Source organism: Grammomys surdaster, unplaced genomic scaffold (assembly GCF_004785775.1).
Source record: "Grammomys surdaster isolate TR1022 unplaced genomic scaffold, NIH_TR_1.0 211, whole genome shotgun sequence".
In the NCBI taxonomy this organism is placed as follows: Eukaryota; Metazoa; Chordata; class Mammalia; order Rodentia; family Muridae; genus Grammomys; species Grammomys surdaster.
In genome coordinates, this window is record NW_021604656.1 from 9,633,847 (window position 1) to 9,648,094 (window position 14,248).

General features: G+C 47.5%; 1 protein-coding gene across 3 annotated transcripts in view; it reads left to right on the top strand.

Moving 5' to 3' along the window:
• Dapk1 (death associated protein kinase 1) overlaps positions 1 to 14,248 on the top strand; it is a 159,900-nt gene that overhangs the window by 124,168 nt on the left and 21,484 nt on the right. For all 3 annotated transcript variants that reach the window (XM_028772013.1, XM_028772011.1, XM_028772014.1), the window contains exons 16-19: positions 402 to 599; positions 1,795 to 1,992; positions 6,761 to 6,859; positions 11,154 to 11,231. In XM_028772013.1, the coding sequence (XP_028627846.1) occupies positions 402 to 599; positions 1,795 to 1,992; positions 6,761 to 6,859; positions 11,154 to 11,231 (573 nt within the window). The remainder of the gene's footprint in view (positions 1 to 401; positions 600 to 1,794; positions 1,993 to 6,760; positions 6,860 to 11,153; positions 11,232 to 14,248) is intronic.

Consider the following 14,248-nt stretch of genomic DNA (forward strand, 5'->3'; position numbering starts at 1 on the left):
ACAACTAGTTACAGAAGGATCATCAAGATAGCTGTCTCGCAGTGTGCTCTTCTGATGCCTACCTGGCAGAATCAAAGCACAGAACCTGCTAGAAGAGTTTTTGCTGATAGGGCCAGTAAGAGTTTCAGACAGACAAAGGCAATGTTGCCAAAAGATGTTCTAAGTCCAGGGGCCCCAGGAGTGCGGTCTGTAATATGTTAAGAAAGCCGAGTTCACTTAGCACTCCAGTTGAGGGCACAGACTGACTAGGGAAGGCACTGGGTCTGCCTCTTAATGGCATTGGCTCCTAATGGTGGAGTTATTTCAGGTTAATTTCTTGCCACAGTGGCTGCAATCTGTGCTTATATGGCCTTGACTTTCTTGTCTGCATTTTCTTCTTCTGCACTCGTGGCCTTGACCAGGAAGAGGAGACCCCCCTGCACTGTGCTGCCTGGCATGGATATTACTCCGTGGCTAAAGCTCTTTGTGAAGTTGGCTGCAACGTGAATATCAAGAACCGGGAGGGAGAGACCCCACTGCTGACAGCGTCTGCCAGGGGCTACCATGACATTGTGGAGTGTCTGGCTGAACATGGAGCTGACTTGAATGCTTCTGACAAGGTGCCCTATGGGGAAAATGCTTGGTGCTCTCCATGAAGTGATCTGTTGGGCTGGAGGGACCACAAGACTTGCCTATTTGTCCCCTTCAGATAACAAATGTGAACTGAGTATACTGTGATTATCCTTCCTTTCTTTGGTTCCAAAAGTTCTTTGGAATTTTTTAGAGTCTTCTTTTTGGCATATAACTAAATTTATGATCGATCATGCCCGTTTGGCCAGTGTTTCAATCTCTTTACTTTTGGAACCGAGACCATGTCGATTTTAGACACATGTAGAAACAGGCGTTTATTTTGCCACCTGCTCTTTTGTTAAAAAAAAAAAAGACAATAAACCACTATTATTTGTTTTACAATTTCTAGACCAGGTGTTCCCTTCTTACCCAAGGAAATCCAACACAATCTGTTTGAATCTGAACTTAAACCAATAGTTACGGTACTATATACAGTCAGACTGGAAATACTGTAGCTTACGTAGCAACTGCCTTTCCTGCTGCAGTGTCTTGGAACCCTGTGTGGTTCCCTGGAGACACATTTTGTTTGCTATGGTTGGGCGAGGTTTTTGCTCCTGGCACCTGGTAGACAGAGCTAGTGTTTCTGTTAGACAGTCACAAGCCCCAGTGTCAGGCATGCTGAATGGAGAAACTCATACAGACACAATAGAGACATGTCGGAAAGTTCTGCTGGCCCGCAGCACTTAGCACTGCTAGCCCCTAGGTTTTTGGGGTGCTCTTAATTCCCAGGCCGGGTTCTATATTGTGCAGAGGTTAAGCAACTTATACCTTCTTTCTGAGCATTCAGCAGCCCTGGGGGAAATGATTTCTCCTTGCTTTCTCTGTTGTTTCTGATAGTACTTTCTCTACTTAGGAATTTAGCGAGTGTTACTGGGCAAATGCTTTGAAAGCGTTTTCAGATCTGTTTGCTGGCAATTGGCATAGCATTTTATCAGTTCTAATACAGAGGAGTATAGTCTTTCTGTCAGATACATTGCCTGAGCCTAAATGAATCAGGAGTGCTCAGCCCAGGCTTCAATTATGCGGAATGGAATGGATAAAGCCCTACCCTTTTCCAGTCCAGGCAATGACATTTGTAATTCTTGGGTGTGTGTAGGAGCCGCTCTGTTTACAGCTAAGTCTTACTCAGGGGAGAGATTAGGCCGAGGGCGTAAGCCAAACTCATGATCTTGGGTTTGGTTCCAGGATGGACACATCGCCCTTCATCTTGCTGTGAGGCGTTGTCAGATGGAGGTCATCAAAACCCTCCTTGGCCATGGGTGCTTTGTGGATTTCCAGGATAGGCATGGCAACACACCCCTGCACGTGGCCTGCAAAGATGGAAGCGCACCTATCGTGGTGGCCCTCTGTGAAGCCAGCTGCAACCTGGACATCTCAAACAAGGTACATGTAGAGGGAGAATGCCCAGGCTCCAACCCGGTCTCCTGGACACTGTTGCTGGATTCTTGCTGTGTTTTAATATTATCTCATCATGGTGGAGGATGACTGTCACTCACGTCACTGGATGTCTAGAGGGCAGTGATGTTTTGGGCTGTCCTAGACTGACAGAACAATGAGACGGTAATATGCCTTTCTTGCCTATTCTGGCTTCCCACTGCTGTGCTTGTAGAATGAATGAGCGTGTGCACACGCATGTGTGAGCACATGCTGGGATGGGGTCACCTGGGTATCTACATACATACATATTTTCAAGAAGAGTCAGAGGTCACAGTACAAATGTACGCTTCCTTCTGAAGCACAAACTCTTTTTTGCTTTAAATGCATTTCTATTTATTTAATGTATATGAGAACACTGTAGCCGTCTTCAGACACACCAGAAGAGGGCATTGGATCTCATTATAGATGGTTGTGATCCATAATGTGGTTGCTGGGAATTGAACTGAGGATCTCTGGAAGAGCGGTCAGTGCTCTTAACCGCTGTGCCATCTCTCCAGCCCTAGTACATACTCTTGACCCTGTAATTTAACCAAGATTCTTGGGGAACACAGGCTGTGTTGTTTGTCCCTGTTGAGCTATCTACCGGCAAAAGTTTCTAACGCATTTCTATACGTATGCATGTATGTTGTGTACGTAGTACACTAAGCAAATTTGGTAAAACCAAGGGAATACTATCACCTTCTAATTAATAAAGAGATGAAAATAAATTGTGTTTTCTCAGTCCCTAAAAAGCCCCAGTGCAGATTTCTAGACCGTCACCTGCGTTTCACTGAATCCCATCCAGATTTTCAGTACAAAATAATAACAGTTAAATATTTATGTAGCTTCAGTGTGTAACTGTACGAAAGGCAGGCACACTCTTCTTAAGGTCATGTTAACAAGGAAGCCGAGAGGAACTATATTTAACTGTGGCAAATGTCTGTTTATAGATGGTGTGTATGGTGCCGTACTGTTTTATGGTGATTTGTTTGAGGTAAAATTGTTAACATATGAAACAGCTGGAGAACTGTCTTGCTAGCCTCTTAAATATTGTACAATTAACTGTGGTGGACATTGAAGTTGGTAACCTTCATACTCTGGGACCCTGTGAAGGTGACATCTTGGCTCTTAGCTTTAGCTGGTTCTTGCTCTCCTGGCTTTTCCTTTCCTGACCATGCCAAGATAATTATGTAAGTGGCTTAGAGGAAGTAGGATTCCCTCGATGGGTTAAAAGTGGCCTCAATGAATGTGTGCACATTAAACCACCTTCAGATCTCGTTGTGGAGGCACAGTGGACAGCCTGTGCACAGCATTTGGGCTACACCAGCTGATTTCTTTCCATGAACAAGGAAGGCCCTGAGTTAAATTCCCACTATCCAGAAAAGATAAAACAAAGCAAAACATGTTTTAGCTTGTGTCTAAAGGCAAAACACTGTTAAATATGTTCATTAAAAAGTCCAGCTTTATTGGGCATTGTGGCACATACCTGTACTTCCAGTACCCATGATGTGCAGGCAGGATTGTGAGTTCCAGGTAAACCTGGGCTAAAGTGTAAGAGCTTTTCTCCAACACAAATAAACATCCAATAAGACCAGCCGATTGCCATGTTTGCTAACAGCTGGCCTGAGCCGAAGTGTGGCTCAGTGGGAATCTGGATGCGTGTATAAGACCCATGGGCCTGTTCACAGCACCAAAGAAGTGGACAAACAGGAAGCCTGACTTCTTTGATGGGAATCTGTCACAGTGGTTGATGGAGTTGGTGTTTTCATTATGTCTGATGCTGGGATAGCACAGGGGACTTCGGTGGCTGTTCTGCTGTTATGTAGAGCTCATCCAAAGTGAAAGCCTTTTGTGGTTCAGACTTGTGTGGACTGGAACCTGCTGGCTGTCACAGCACTGCCTTCTGGCTATGCTCTAGCATGCTGAATGACATCACATTGGGGAGGGACATTGGAGGAAGCTGACTTTGCTTTATAAAAGCCTCTTTTGTTACCTACCCAGTCGCTTCAAGGCCTGACCAACTCCTGAGAAGAGAGCCCTGGTGATATCTGCCCCCAGACTTTACCTCTTCAGAGGCCCCACCCCCTCTGCACATCATGTTTTCGAACCCAGTTTTTATCATGCTAACCTTTAGGTGACAAATGATAGTCAGACTCCGTCTCGTCTCTCTGCTCCTCTTACCTCCTTTCCCCTCCCCTTTTTTGTCCTCCTGCCCGCTCCCCTATCCTCCACCTTCTCCCCATTTCTTTCTCTGTCTTTCTTCAGGTGAGGAGCTAGAGATATTTATGTGCAGGAAAGCAAGTGCCAGCCACTACCTCCCCACTAGTCACTTTAGTCTGCCTTTCCTCAGGCCGACTCGGGGAGCCATTTGTCAGAGCAGACATAGCACAGTGGCATGCATGTTCCTCAGGCAGGCTGCCACTCTCTTTCTGTCATGCTGTCTTACTAGATTAGATTCCTCCAGAGAGAAACCTGACCATTCAAATCCTGCTTCTCTTAGGCTGAGAGGGCAAGGACTTGTCACTCGGTGGTGACATTTCTTCATGCATTGTTTGAAGACTGGGGCGGTTGCTTTTTTATCACCGCTGGGTTAGCAAGCAGAGAAGAAGCAAGAGAGAAAGAAAGGAATGACACCATGTGTCACTAAGGCAGAACCTCATAGGCCACCGCCCTCTCTCACAAACAGATGAGTGTGTGTGCACCCATGCCTCGAGCATGTGCATGCGTGTACAGACACACACACACACACACACACACACACCCCTGGGAAGGGCAATGGGTATCAGCTGTGATAGGTGTCTGACTGCACAGCCCACTCATTTGAGGAGGTGAGGATTTAGCCATGGGTGGTTCTGCCTTCAGAAAACTAGACATACAACACAAAGTAGTAAACTCACTTGTCACCCTCTCTGCTGGGACAGGCATAGGGGGACAGGCATGGGGCAGGCTTGAGGTGCTATGGAAACAGGAAAGAATCCACAAGCTTCACAGAGGTGACAGAGCAGTTAGCACTGCATAGGTAGCTCCTAAGGTCAGTGGTGCAGATACAGCACAGGAGGTGCAAGTCCTGAGCACACAGGTGATGAGAGAAGGGGAAAAGGTGCTGGAAGGAGACCAGATCGTATCGGGTCCAGATACAAAAGGCCTGGGGTGTAACACTAAGGAATTTGAGTTATGTCATAGCCAGGTACCACACCTGGGATGGACTGGAACACTCCCTCTGTTACTATTCCTCACAGGCTGGCTACAGGAGTCACCAAGATTTGAATAGCATTCAGGCTTTCAGAAGTGTGTCATCGATTTAGTTACAGATACAAAACCACTACTAACTATAAGCTAATAGTGTAATGTACCATGTGATCACGTCTTAGCCATTTCAGTTATGTGTCTCTTACTGAAGATTCACAGAGCCAGGAAAAAAAAAAAACACTCCGACATGTTAATGGACAAAAAGCTGGAGAATAGGAGGGGGCGTGGGGACAAGGTGGAGCAATATTGAGGATTTAATTTTCTAACACGCAAAAATGATGCATTGACCCATGTAAAGATAAAGGCTCTGCAAACAGGGGTAGCTAAGGGCTCCTCGCATCCCCAGTGCTGTCTCAGTGAGTTTTATTCATGGCTCCTGCAGAGCAAATGATTTTGCTGTTTCACTGTTGTGTTTGCAGAGCATCTTAGCACCCCAGACTTAGCAGCCTTTGAGAAAGAGAAAACATCTGAGGAGAGGAGTCTCCTGTTCTCTTTACATCCTTACATGACTACAGTCAGCAGGGCGTGTGCGGTTGCCGAATCTTGCATAGCTTTCGTGACTATGGACTAGGGTCGGGTGTCTCTCTCCCTCCCCTGTTCCATACAATTATTTTTTAAGACATAAACATTGAGAAACAATTACTTTATGTGTGTGGATTTTTTGTCTGCATGTATGACTACACGATGTGTGTGCCTGCTGCCGACTTGAGTCTGATAGGGTGCTGGGTCCCCTGGAGCTGGAGTGACGGATGGTTGTGAGCCATCATGGGGGTGCTGAGTCCTCTGGAGAAGCAGCTGGTTCACTTAACGATGGAGTCAACTGTCCAGACCCTATTTTCAAGACCACTGCTTCTTTGTGTAGGGACCACTAACTTCTAAGGGAAGACCTGCAAGGACAGGGTGTCAAGGAGAGAAAAGTTGGCAGTCTAATGTTTTGGCTCTGAGACGCTTGGAGAATATATTCACCACCTACCCTTCAAACCTTAAGATAGACATCACTATCCCTGGGGGTTCACTGCAGTGCCCCAAGGTGTATGGTGCACAGTTTGAGAACCATAGGCCTACAGACCATAGTAGGTACGACCTCAAAGCTTCACGACCTCTTAAGAATACCCTCTGCAGCTCTCCTTCTCTCTCCCTGGTGTGTGAATGTAAACTGTGTGGTGCAGATACACACAGATGTCTGGGCGTTTACACTCTGGCCTTGCTCTCTGCTGGCACAGCAAATAACACAGGTTATCCTGTGGCTAGCCTCTTCACTCATCCCCTGAAGGTGTATTTGGAGCTAGTCTTTCAACTTCAAAGTACTTGGGGGGAAAATGGTCTGCCTGGCCGGCCTGCCTCAGTGGGAGCCAGAACCTCCTGTTTAATTCTTATGGACCCAGACCCCTTATGTAATGTTGTTTCTCCCCAATGATGGCTGCGAACTACAGGCTTTCACAGACAGCAGCCCTGAGACCGCCTGTGGTATTTTTTCTCTTCCCAGTACGGTCGAACTCCTCTCCACCTTGCTGCCAACAACGGAATCCTAGACGTGGTTCGCTACCTCTGTCTGATGGGCGCCAACGTGGAGGCTCTAACCTCGGTAAGTACCAGCAGGCGCAGGTGTTTGTCCTCAGAGAGCCATGGAAACTTCTCATGCCTCAAGGGCACGGAGAGAAAGGTATTGCCTGGTAACTGCATTCTAAAGCAGACAGGCCGCTATTAAGCTCCAACCCTCCACTGCAGTTACATAAACATTTGCCCACACAGACCTAGTTTAATATCTAGTTAATGTTTCATCCTTTCTCATCTCGCCAGCCCCGCTCCGCCAGCGACCCGCTGGTTCACACTGGCCTTTTGTTTACCGTGTTACACAACAGTGCCTCTTGGCTTTCTATTCCACGTATGGATTTCTCTTTCATAAGTGCTTCCCGTTGGCCCCAGGACGCCAGAGGCCCAGCACCCTGTGGGAGGAGCTGGATCCCCTGTGTGGTCTTGGGGGTCATGAACAGCCTAGAGGCAAAGGGCTGGTTTCTATTGTTTAGAGTCTGCCTTTACTGCTGGGACTGAAAATTATTTCTAAGTTAAGGTGTAGTCCATTCCTCTGGCTTCTCATCTCAGGCTTAGTGCCATCCCCATCCCCCACCCCCCAGAAGAAACCATTTGCTTTATGTTTCATCAAATGCCATAGATAAGAGTTTGGTCAGTAAGATGAGGTGACAGTTCAGTTGTAGCCGTGAACTATTGCTTGAGTTGTTACTGGCCCAACGGTGAGTTAATAACTTGTGTACGGGGGTGGGAGGGTGGGATGGGGGTGGTTTGACATTCAAAGATCTGAACTTTACTGACAATCAGTCTTGAGGGAGCTCACATGGTGTTTGATGCAGAACCTCAAATGAGGGTCTGAGGTTCTTGGAGATCTTCAAAGTCTTAACCGAGCTGGCCCTTAGAGCTCAATCTAGCCTGTCATTGGTTTTTTTTGTAAATGAAATTTCCCTGAGGCACAGCTATGCTCAATCATTTATAGCATTGTCTTTGGCTATCCATCTTGCAGAGGCCCAAATACCTGGCATGGTCCTCCTGTGTGTGTGTGTGTGTGTGTGTGTGTGCGTGCCTACCTATGGTGCGGTACATTCCTCCCTGTCTGTGTGTAGGTCTTTGAGGGACTGTTCAGTCTCAAGATGTAACGGGCCTGTTCTGTGCTGTGTTGGGCTCTGCAGGCACAGACATGAACAGTCTGTGCATGGAATGCATGCATTTCTCAGGACACTTGCTTGACCCTGCCACACAAGGACCTGTTAGGCCCTTGTGCCTTAGTTAACCTTTACCCACAGGCTAGCTGTCCTGCAGTAAAGCATCACGTATATTTTTAGGAAGAAAAAAAAATATATATATTTGTCTCAGATGATGTCTTATGGAAAAATAGAAACAAGAGTGATTCTGAAGATGCTATCAGCTGTTGGATCCAGAAGTCCACTGGTCCCTTTGTGTTGCTCTGTGAGCCCATGCTCCTCCCCTCAGTCTTTCCTGCGGTGGCTGTCTTCACTGCTCCCCACCACGCCCTCCTCATACCGCCTTCCCGTTTTCGACCTCTTTCGGCTTCTAGAGATGTATGCCCCACACAGGGAAACTTCTAGAAATGAGAGAAGGATATTTATCAAAGAGTCTCGACCATCAGTATTCATGAGGTGGAGCAAAAGTGATGCCAGATAAGGGCGGGGACTGGGAGGTGAGTGGAGCTGACTTCTCTGCAGCAGCAGCTGGTCGTGGAGTCTGGCAACTGAAGTCAGGAAGTGTACAGAGGCTCATGAAAAGCATTAGGCTAAGAGGCCTGAGCTTGGTGGCCACCCACTCCTGTATAGATGACAGGGACCATGCTGGGGACAGAATGGAGAGGCTCCCAGCAGGCCTAGTGGGCATCTGGCCTCCTAGAAGAGGAAGGCGAGCATCTTCCTCTTTGAGCAGTGATGACTAAGTGTGAGGAGTGGGGTGACCATGTACCGGGGACATCACCAAGAGACAAAGGCCAGAATGCATCTGTCATTTTGAATTTTCTACCAGCCACATTAAGGGAGCAGCAGACTGTCGAACGACTTTCCGTAGTGCGTGTGAAATCTTTTCAACAGGAGTATTTTGAGATTATTACTATTTCTCATATTCTCTTATCTGTTTTTAGTGCCTTGTATGTTCTGTGGTTGTGGCTGAGGTGCTGCCCTGTGGAACAGCCAGCCAGAGGTGTAACTTTTTCTGGCTTTTGAGAAGACTGTTACAGATAACATTTGGTTCCACAGCGCCCCCTAGTGTCACCTTTATTTTCCCAGCCTGATCTGAACTGGAAATGATTCTGAGCGCTCCTGGCTTGTCCTCCACCACCGACTCAGCAGAGACCCCAGTCACCTTTCGGGAGCTGATTCTTTTATTATAAACTAAAAAAAAAAAAAAAAAAAAGACAAAAGAAGCAACCACGCGTGGTGGTGCTTGCCTTTGATACCAGCACTTGGGAGGCAGAGGAAGGCAAATCTTTGAGTTACAGGCCCTCCTTGTCTACATAGGCCAGCCAGAGCTAGTTAGTGAGACCCTGTCTCAAAAATAAAACAGTGTGTGATCAAAATGATCAAAGTGTGGTAAATCTGTTGCAGATCTAATCAAGCATGAAACAGCTTTGGGAGCCACCCTAGGAGCCAGTGGCTTGACTTCACCATGCCTGCTCTCTCTGGACATAACCTGCCTCTGACTTCTCTCTTCTTCTCCCCGCCTTCTCACTCTGCTCAGCAGGTGCCAGTGGCTCCTGTTAATCCTGTTTCTTCTCTTTGGCTCTTCAGCCTTCTGTGCTCGATTCTCCCCTGCCTCTGTCTGCCCATGGCTCTTCTTCCTGTCCTCTCCAGGACACCTGCTCTACTGTCTAGCCTCCCTTCTCTACTCTCTGGGCCCCAGGCTGAAGCTCTACTTGAACGCACAGGCCTGTCTCCATGTCTCTGGACTTGCCTGTCCTCAGAGCTCAGCCTTGGGTGCCACCTTGGAAAGTACGAGCACCTGTATCCTGCTCTTCCTCCTCAGTGCTTAGCCTCATCTCGTGCAAATGAAGCCATGAGATGGTTTAATGGGAGCTCTTAGTTGGGGTACAGTGTCCAGTAAGGAAGTCAGTCCAACCCAGAGCAAAGGAGAAGTTCTGGCTTGCCTGTTGGGTCCATCTCAGGACCTTAGGAACACAGTAAGGATGGGGTGGCCCTGAATTTACAGCACTGCTTTGTGGAACACATACCTGAGCCGGAGCTTCAGCCTCTGGTGAGCATTCATTCACAGCTTGGCAGTTTTGTCCCCAAAAGACACATGGAGTTATGTGGAGATGTGGTTGATTTTTAAGCTGGCAGTTGAGGGATGTCACCTGCACCTTGGTAGACTGCAGAGGTGTTAGTAACACTATCTAAGGCTGATGATGGCTTCTCACAGCAGAGAATGACATAGTCCAGTAGGGCCAAGATTAAGATTTGCTGGTCCAGAGAGACCCCACATGTAAGTCAAGAGCAACGAGACCTGAGGAACTGGGAGGTTGGCAGGTAGACAGACTTCGGGTGTCCCAACTCTTCACGGAATGTCTTACCTCCAAATGCTGATAATGGGGCCATATACTCTTTCGTCTCTTAAAAAGGTGTCTTCATTTTTCTGAAGATTGGATTTTAGGGCTGTATAAAACTTTAGCCGAACAGTGGTATCTATCTCCCTTGGTATGGAGAGGGCACAGCCATAGCTCCTGTCCCCATGAGGGACTATGATATCATACAGTTCAAATGAGCCACTGCAAACTGGATCAGGCCTGGACTGGAAGGTTCTCAGGAGATGTGCATGTTCATGGTATAGACATAAGAGTAGGTCCCTTCATACAAAACCACAGCTCCATGAAAGGTCTCTAGTCTAACAGTAAGTGTCACAGTGCTGTGGGCCCTTGGGTCTCTGTGTTTTTTTCAGCAACCTTAAATCAACCTGTGCTAGACTAAGCGTTCTCTGGAAGGGACAATGATTGTCGGCCATGGTGTAGAGTGAGGACCAGGTTTGTATGTGTGAGAACTGAACGACAGAAGCCTACACTGGAGCAGACACTCTCCTGCCGTAGAGACAGAAGCTCAGGCAGGGGACACTCAGAGGAGAATGGCTATGCTCTGAGTCCAAGCATCGAGCATATTTCTCTTGTCACCTTGGGACACTGTTGCATTCCTTGCTCTGGTCTCTTTCTTTCCTGAGCCACCAAATGAAATAAGGATTCCCTAGGCAAGGAAACAGGCCAGGACTCAGTGTTTGTCTAACTTTCTTCTAACCATGCTGTGCCTTCCGTTTCTTCGTTGAGTTAGCATGTTGGGGTCACATGCAGTGCTGTGACACTGATCATCTGTCTCCTACAGGACGGCAAGACAGCCGAAGACCTCGCCAAGGCAGAACAGCACGAACATGTGGCAGGGCTCCTGGCCAGACTGCGGAAGGTGAGCCTTCACTCACTGGAGGTTCTCGGCTTGTTTTTATGTGAGAAGTTCTTGGTGTTTCCCTTACTAGAAGGAGGCATTGGATGAAGGTTGAGGAGGATCGTCTCCCCTTGTCCTGTCAGTTGGCACACACGCACAAGTGTCTACGGGTTTTTTCTATAGTTATTGTAAAGACAAATTCGGGGGCTATCGGGATGGGCTCAGGGGTTAAGTGCAATGGTTGCTCTTGCAGAGGACTAGGGTTCAATTCCTAGAACTTATATGGTAGTTCATTTGTAAGCCCCATGTTTATAGGAGATCTAGCACCCCATGCTGGTCTCCACAGGCACCAGACATGCAGGCGATACACAGACAGACACACAGACTAGTTTGATTCACTCCCCATCGCGCTGTGCTGTTTTTTTCTTTTCCCAGCCCTCTCTGTGCTAACCACCCCCATAGCGGATGGGGAAGAACACTGGTGATGTCCCTTCTCCTATTTTGCTTGGAGGTCCCAGGTGTCAGTTAATCTCCTGTTTATCAAATCACAGCACTGTAAAGCTTATAAAAACAGAAAAATAAGTAAACACAGGTGGAAGATTTGCAACCCACATCATGTATCAAGAGACTTAAAAATTCCCAGATCCTTTTGGCTAAGATATCTGTTTGTTAACACACAAAGATATTCACTGCAGTTCTATTTAAAATGTTGTAGCAAAAATTAGACACGTCGGGTTACCCACACTAATGCGTAGCAAATTGTCATGGAGGACGGGGTGCTGTTTGGCCTTTAGAAATACTTTCAAAGAGATAGTAAGTACAAGCATTTAATGCTTGGGATGTTTCTAGGCTGAAGCAAACGGATAAAATGGAAATTGATAGAGAGCTTACAGAACATTCAAGAAGACTTGACTTCCATTCCTTGCATGGATGGATGCGCTTACTGGTTTTTTTTCCCTGTGGTTTGTTCAGCCTGCTTTCTTATAAAACCCCAGACTACCTGCTTCGGGGTAGCACCACCCACAGAGGGCTGGACTCTCCCAAATTAATCTAGAAAATGCCTCACATGTCAGTTTAATGGAGGCAATTCCTCAATCAAGGGTCCCTCTTCTAAGAGGACTATAGTTTGTATCAAGTTAACAAGAACCAATAAGCCTAGGTGGCATAGATTCTGAACCCAGCCCAGTGAAGCTCTTGCCGGATAAGCTAACCCATGGCTCACCAGCTCTGTGCATCGGCATCTGACCCATGAGAAGAGATGCCAGCTCAGAGAATGGTACTGAGCACCAAAAGATGTTCTGAGAACAGCACCTGCACACAGCACCATGTGATGTCCTTTGTGGTTGGCATAGCACCCTGAAGAACATTTTTAGAATGGACCATGGTGAATGTGGTGGGGGCTCTGGACTCCTGTGACTGGCACTGACATTTTACATCCCCAGGGTTCACAGAGGAGGATGTTCCTACGGGAGGGACACTGGGCCTCAAAGAGATTGAGGGGAGTTATCGCAAAACTGAGATTCACATATGATGATATCTCTATGTCTTTCTGTGGCCACGGGCCCTTTGCAGTGTGTATTTCCAGCCAGCCTGGGGACGTCTTAGTAAGTCTGGGCTGAGCCACCCTGCCTAGTCACAGGTCAGATCACTCCCCAGTGTGCTGAGCTGGGGCTTCTGTTCTGTCAGGCAGGATTTTATGGAATTCTTGTTCAGCAGGTCATACTTACTTTCGCTGTCCTCGCAGTGACTCTAGACCTCCCTCCATTTGGGCCCAACAGCTTCCACCATGTGCTGGACGCCACTGTCTCTTCTCAGGGCTCTTATCTGGCTTCTCCAGATTGCTTCCTTTCCAGCCTGTGGGTTTAGTCATCTTTCATTTGGGGAAACGTGCTGAAGAAAGAAAGCTGTAAACCCAGAGCCCCGCCAGGTTCAAACTGTGGTGTCAGGATCTGGAGGAGCAGCAGGGAGCCCTAGTGGTTGAAGCCTTTACAGCCAGTGTGGTGCTGGGCTTGGCTGGGTCCATGCAGGCCAGTTGCTCTGTGAGTCTTGGGTAAGAGAGCAGATAGGACAATGTCTTCAGCAAGTACTGAAAGCAAGCAGTGGAAACTCATCAGTGGTGAATGTAACCTGTGTTACAAACCCACCTTCACAACCGCCTGGAAGGTTCTCACTCATAAACCTGTGCACCCCTAGTGTGGGTAGATGTACTGTCTTACATGTCCAGCCTACACCGAGGACTCACCCAAACCTTTAATCCCCTGGGCCTTGTGTGTGGTCCAGTCACACCTACAGACCCAAGGGACACAAATTGGAGGACAATGTAGGACCTGAGAAAACCTGCAGTAGCACAGTTACCCCAGCTTGCTACTCCTCGTGGGTGCTGGGTGAACAAGCTCCTACCTTACCCTGTCACCAATGGCCTGGCCAGGCTGGGTTGGTGGTCAGGTCTAGTCTCGGAGTTTCTGCTCTGTGTTCACCTTGGTGGGCTACTTATTATTATGCTTCTTCCCAAAACCATTAACATACATAGCACCCACCTGCTATAGCTGGCAGGGTGCCATTGCTTAGGGTAGGAAAACAGTGGGTTGGTGAAAACTGGTTCCCAGGGAGTCCCCCTCTTGGTTCCTCAGCTTGTCTCTACTGTGCCACCTGGTGGCCAGAAATGGGAATGCGCTAACCACCCATGGAGGGCTATTAGAAACTTCTGTCAAGGGACGGTTGTATCAAACTCCTTGAGTTTAGATTCTAAAGTGAAGAGGATGAGGTTAGATTCCCTCAGGCATGAGGACGCCTGAGGATGCTTTCCTTTTTCCTGCTTTTCAAGACTGTAATGTATTCTGTCCATTTCAATGAGAAAATGGCTCTCCCTGGCTTATGGTCTAAAACAGTGGTTCTCAACCTATGGGTTTTGACCCCTTTGGGGGTTTTAAATGACCCTTTCACATGGGTCCCCTAAGGCCATCAGAAAACACAGATACTTCCAGCATGATTCACAACAGTAGAAAAAATAGTTACTAAATAGCAACAAAGATAACTTT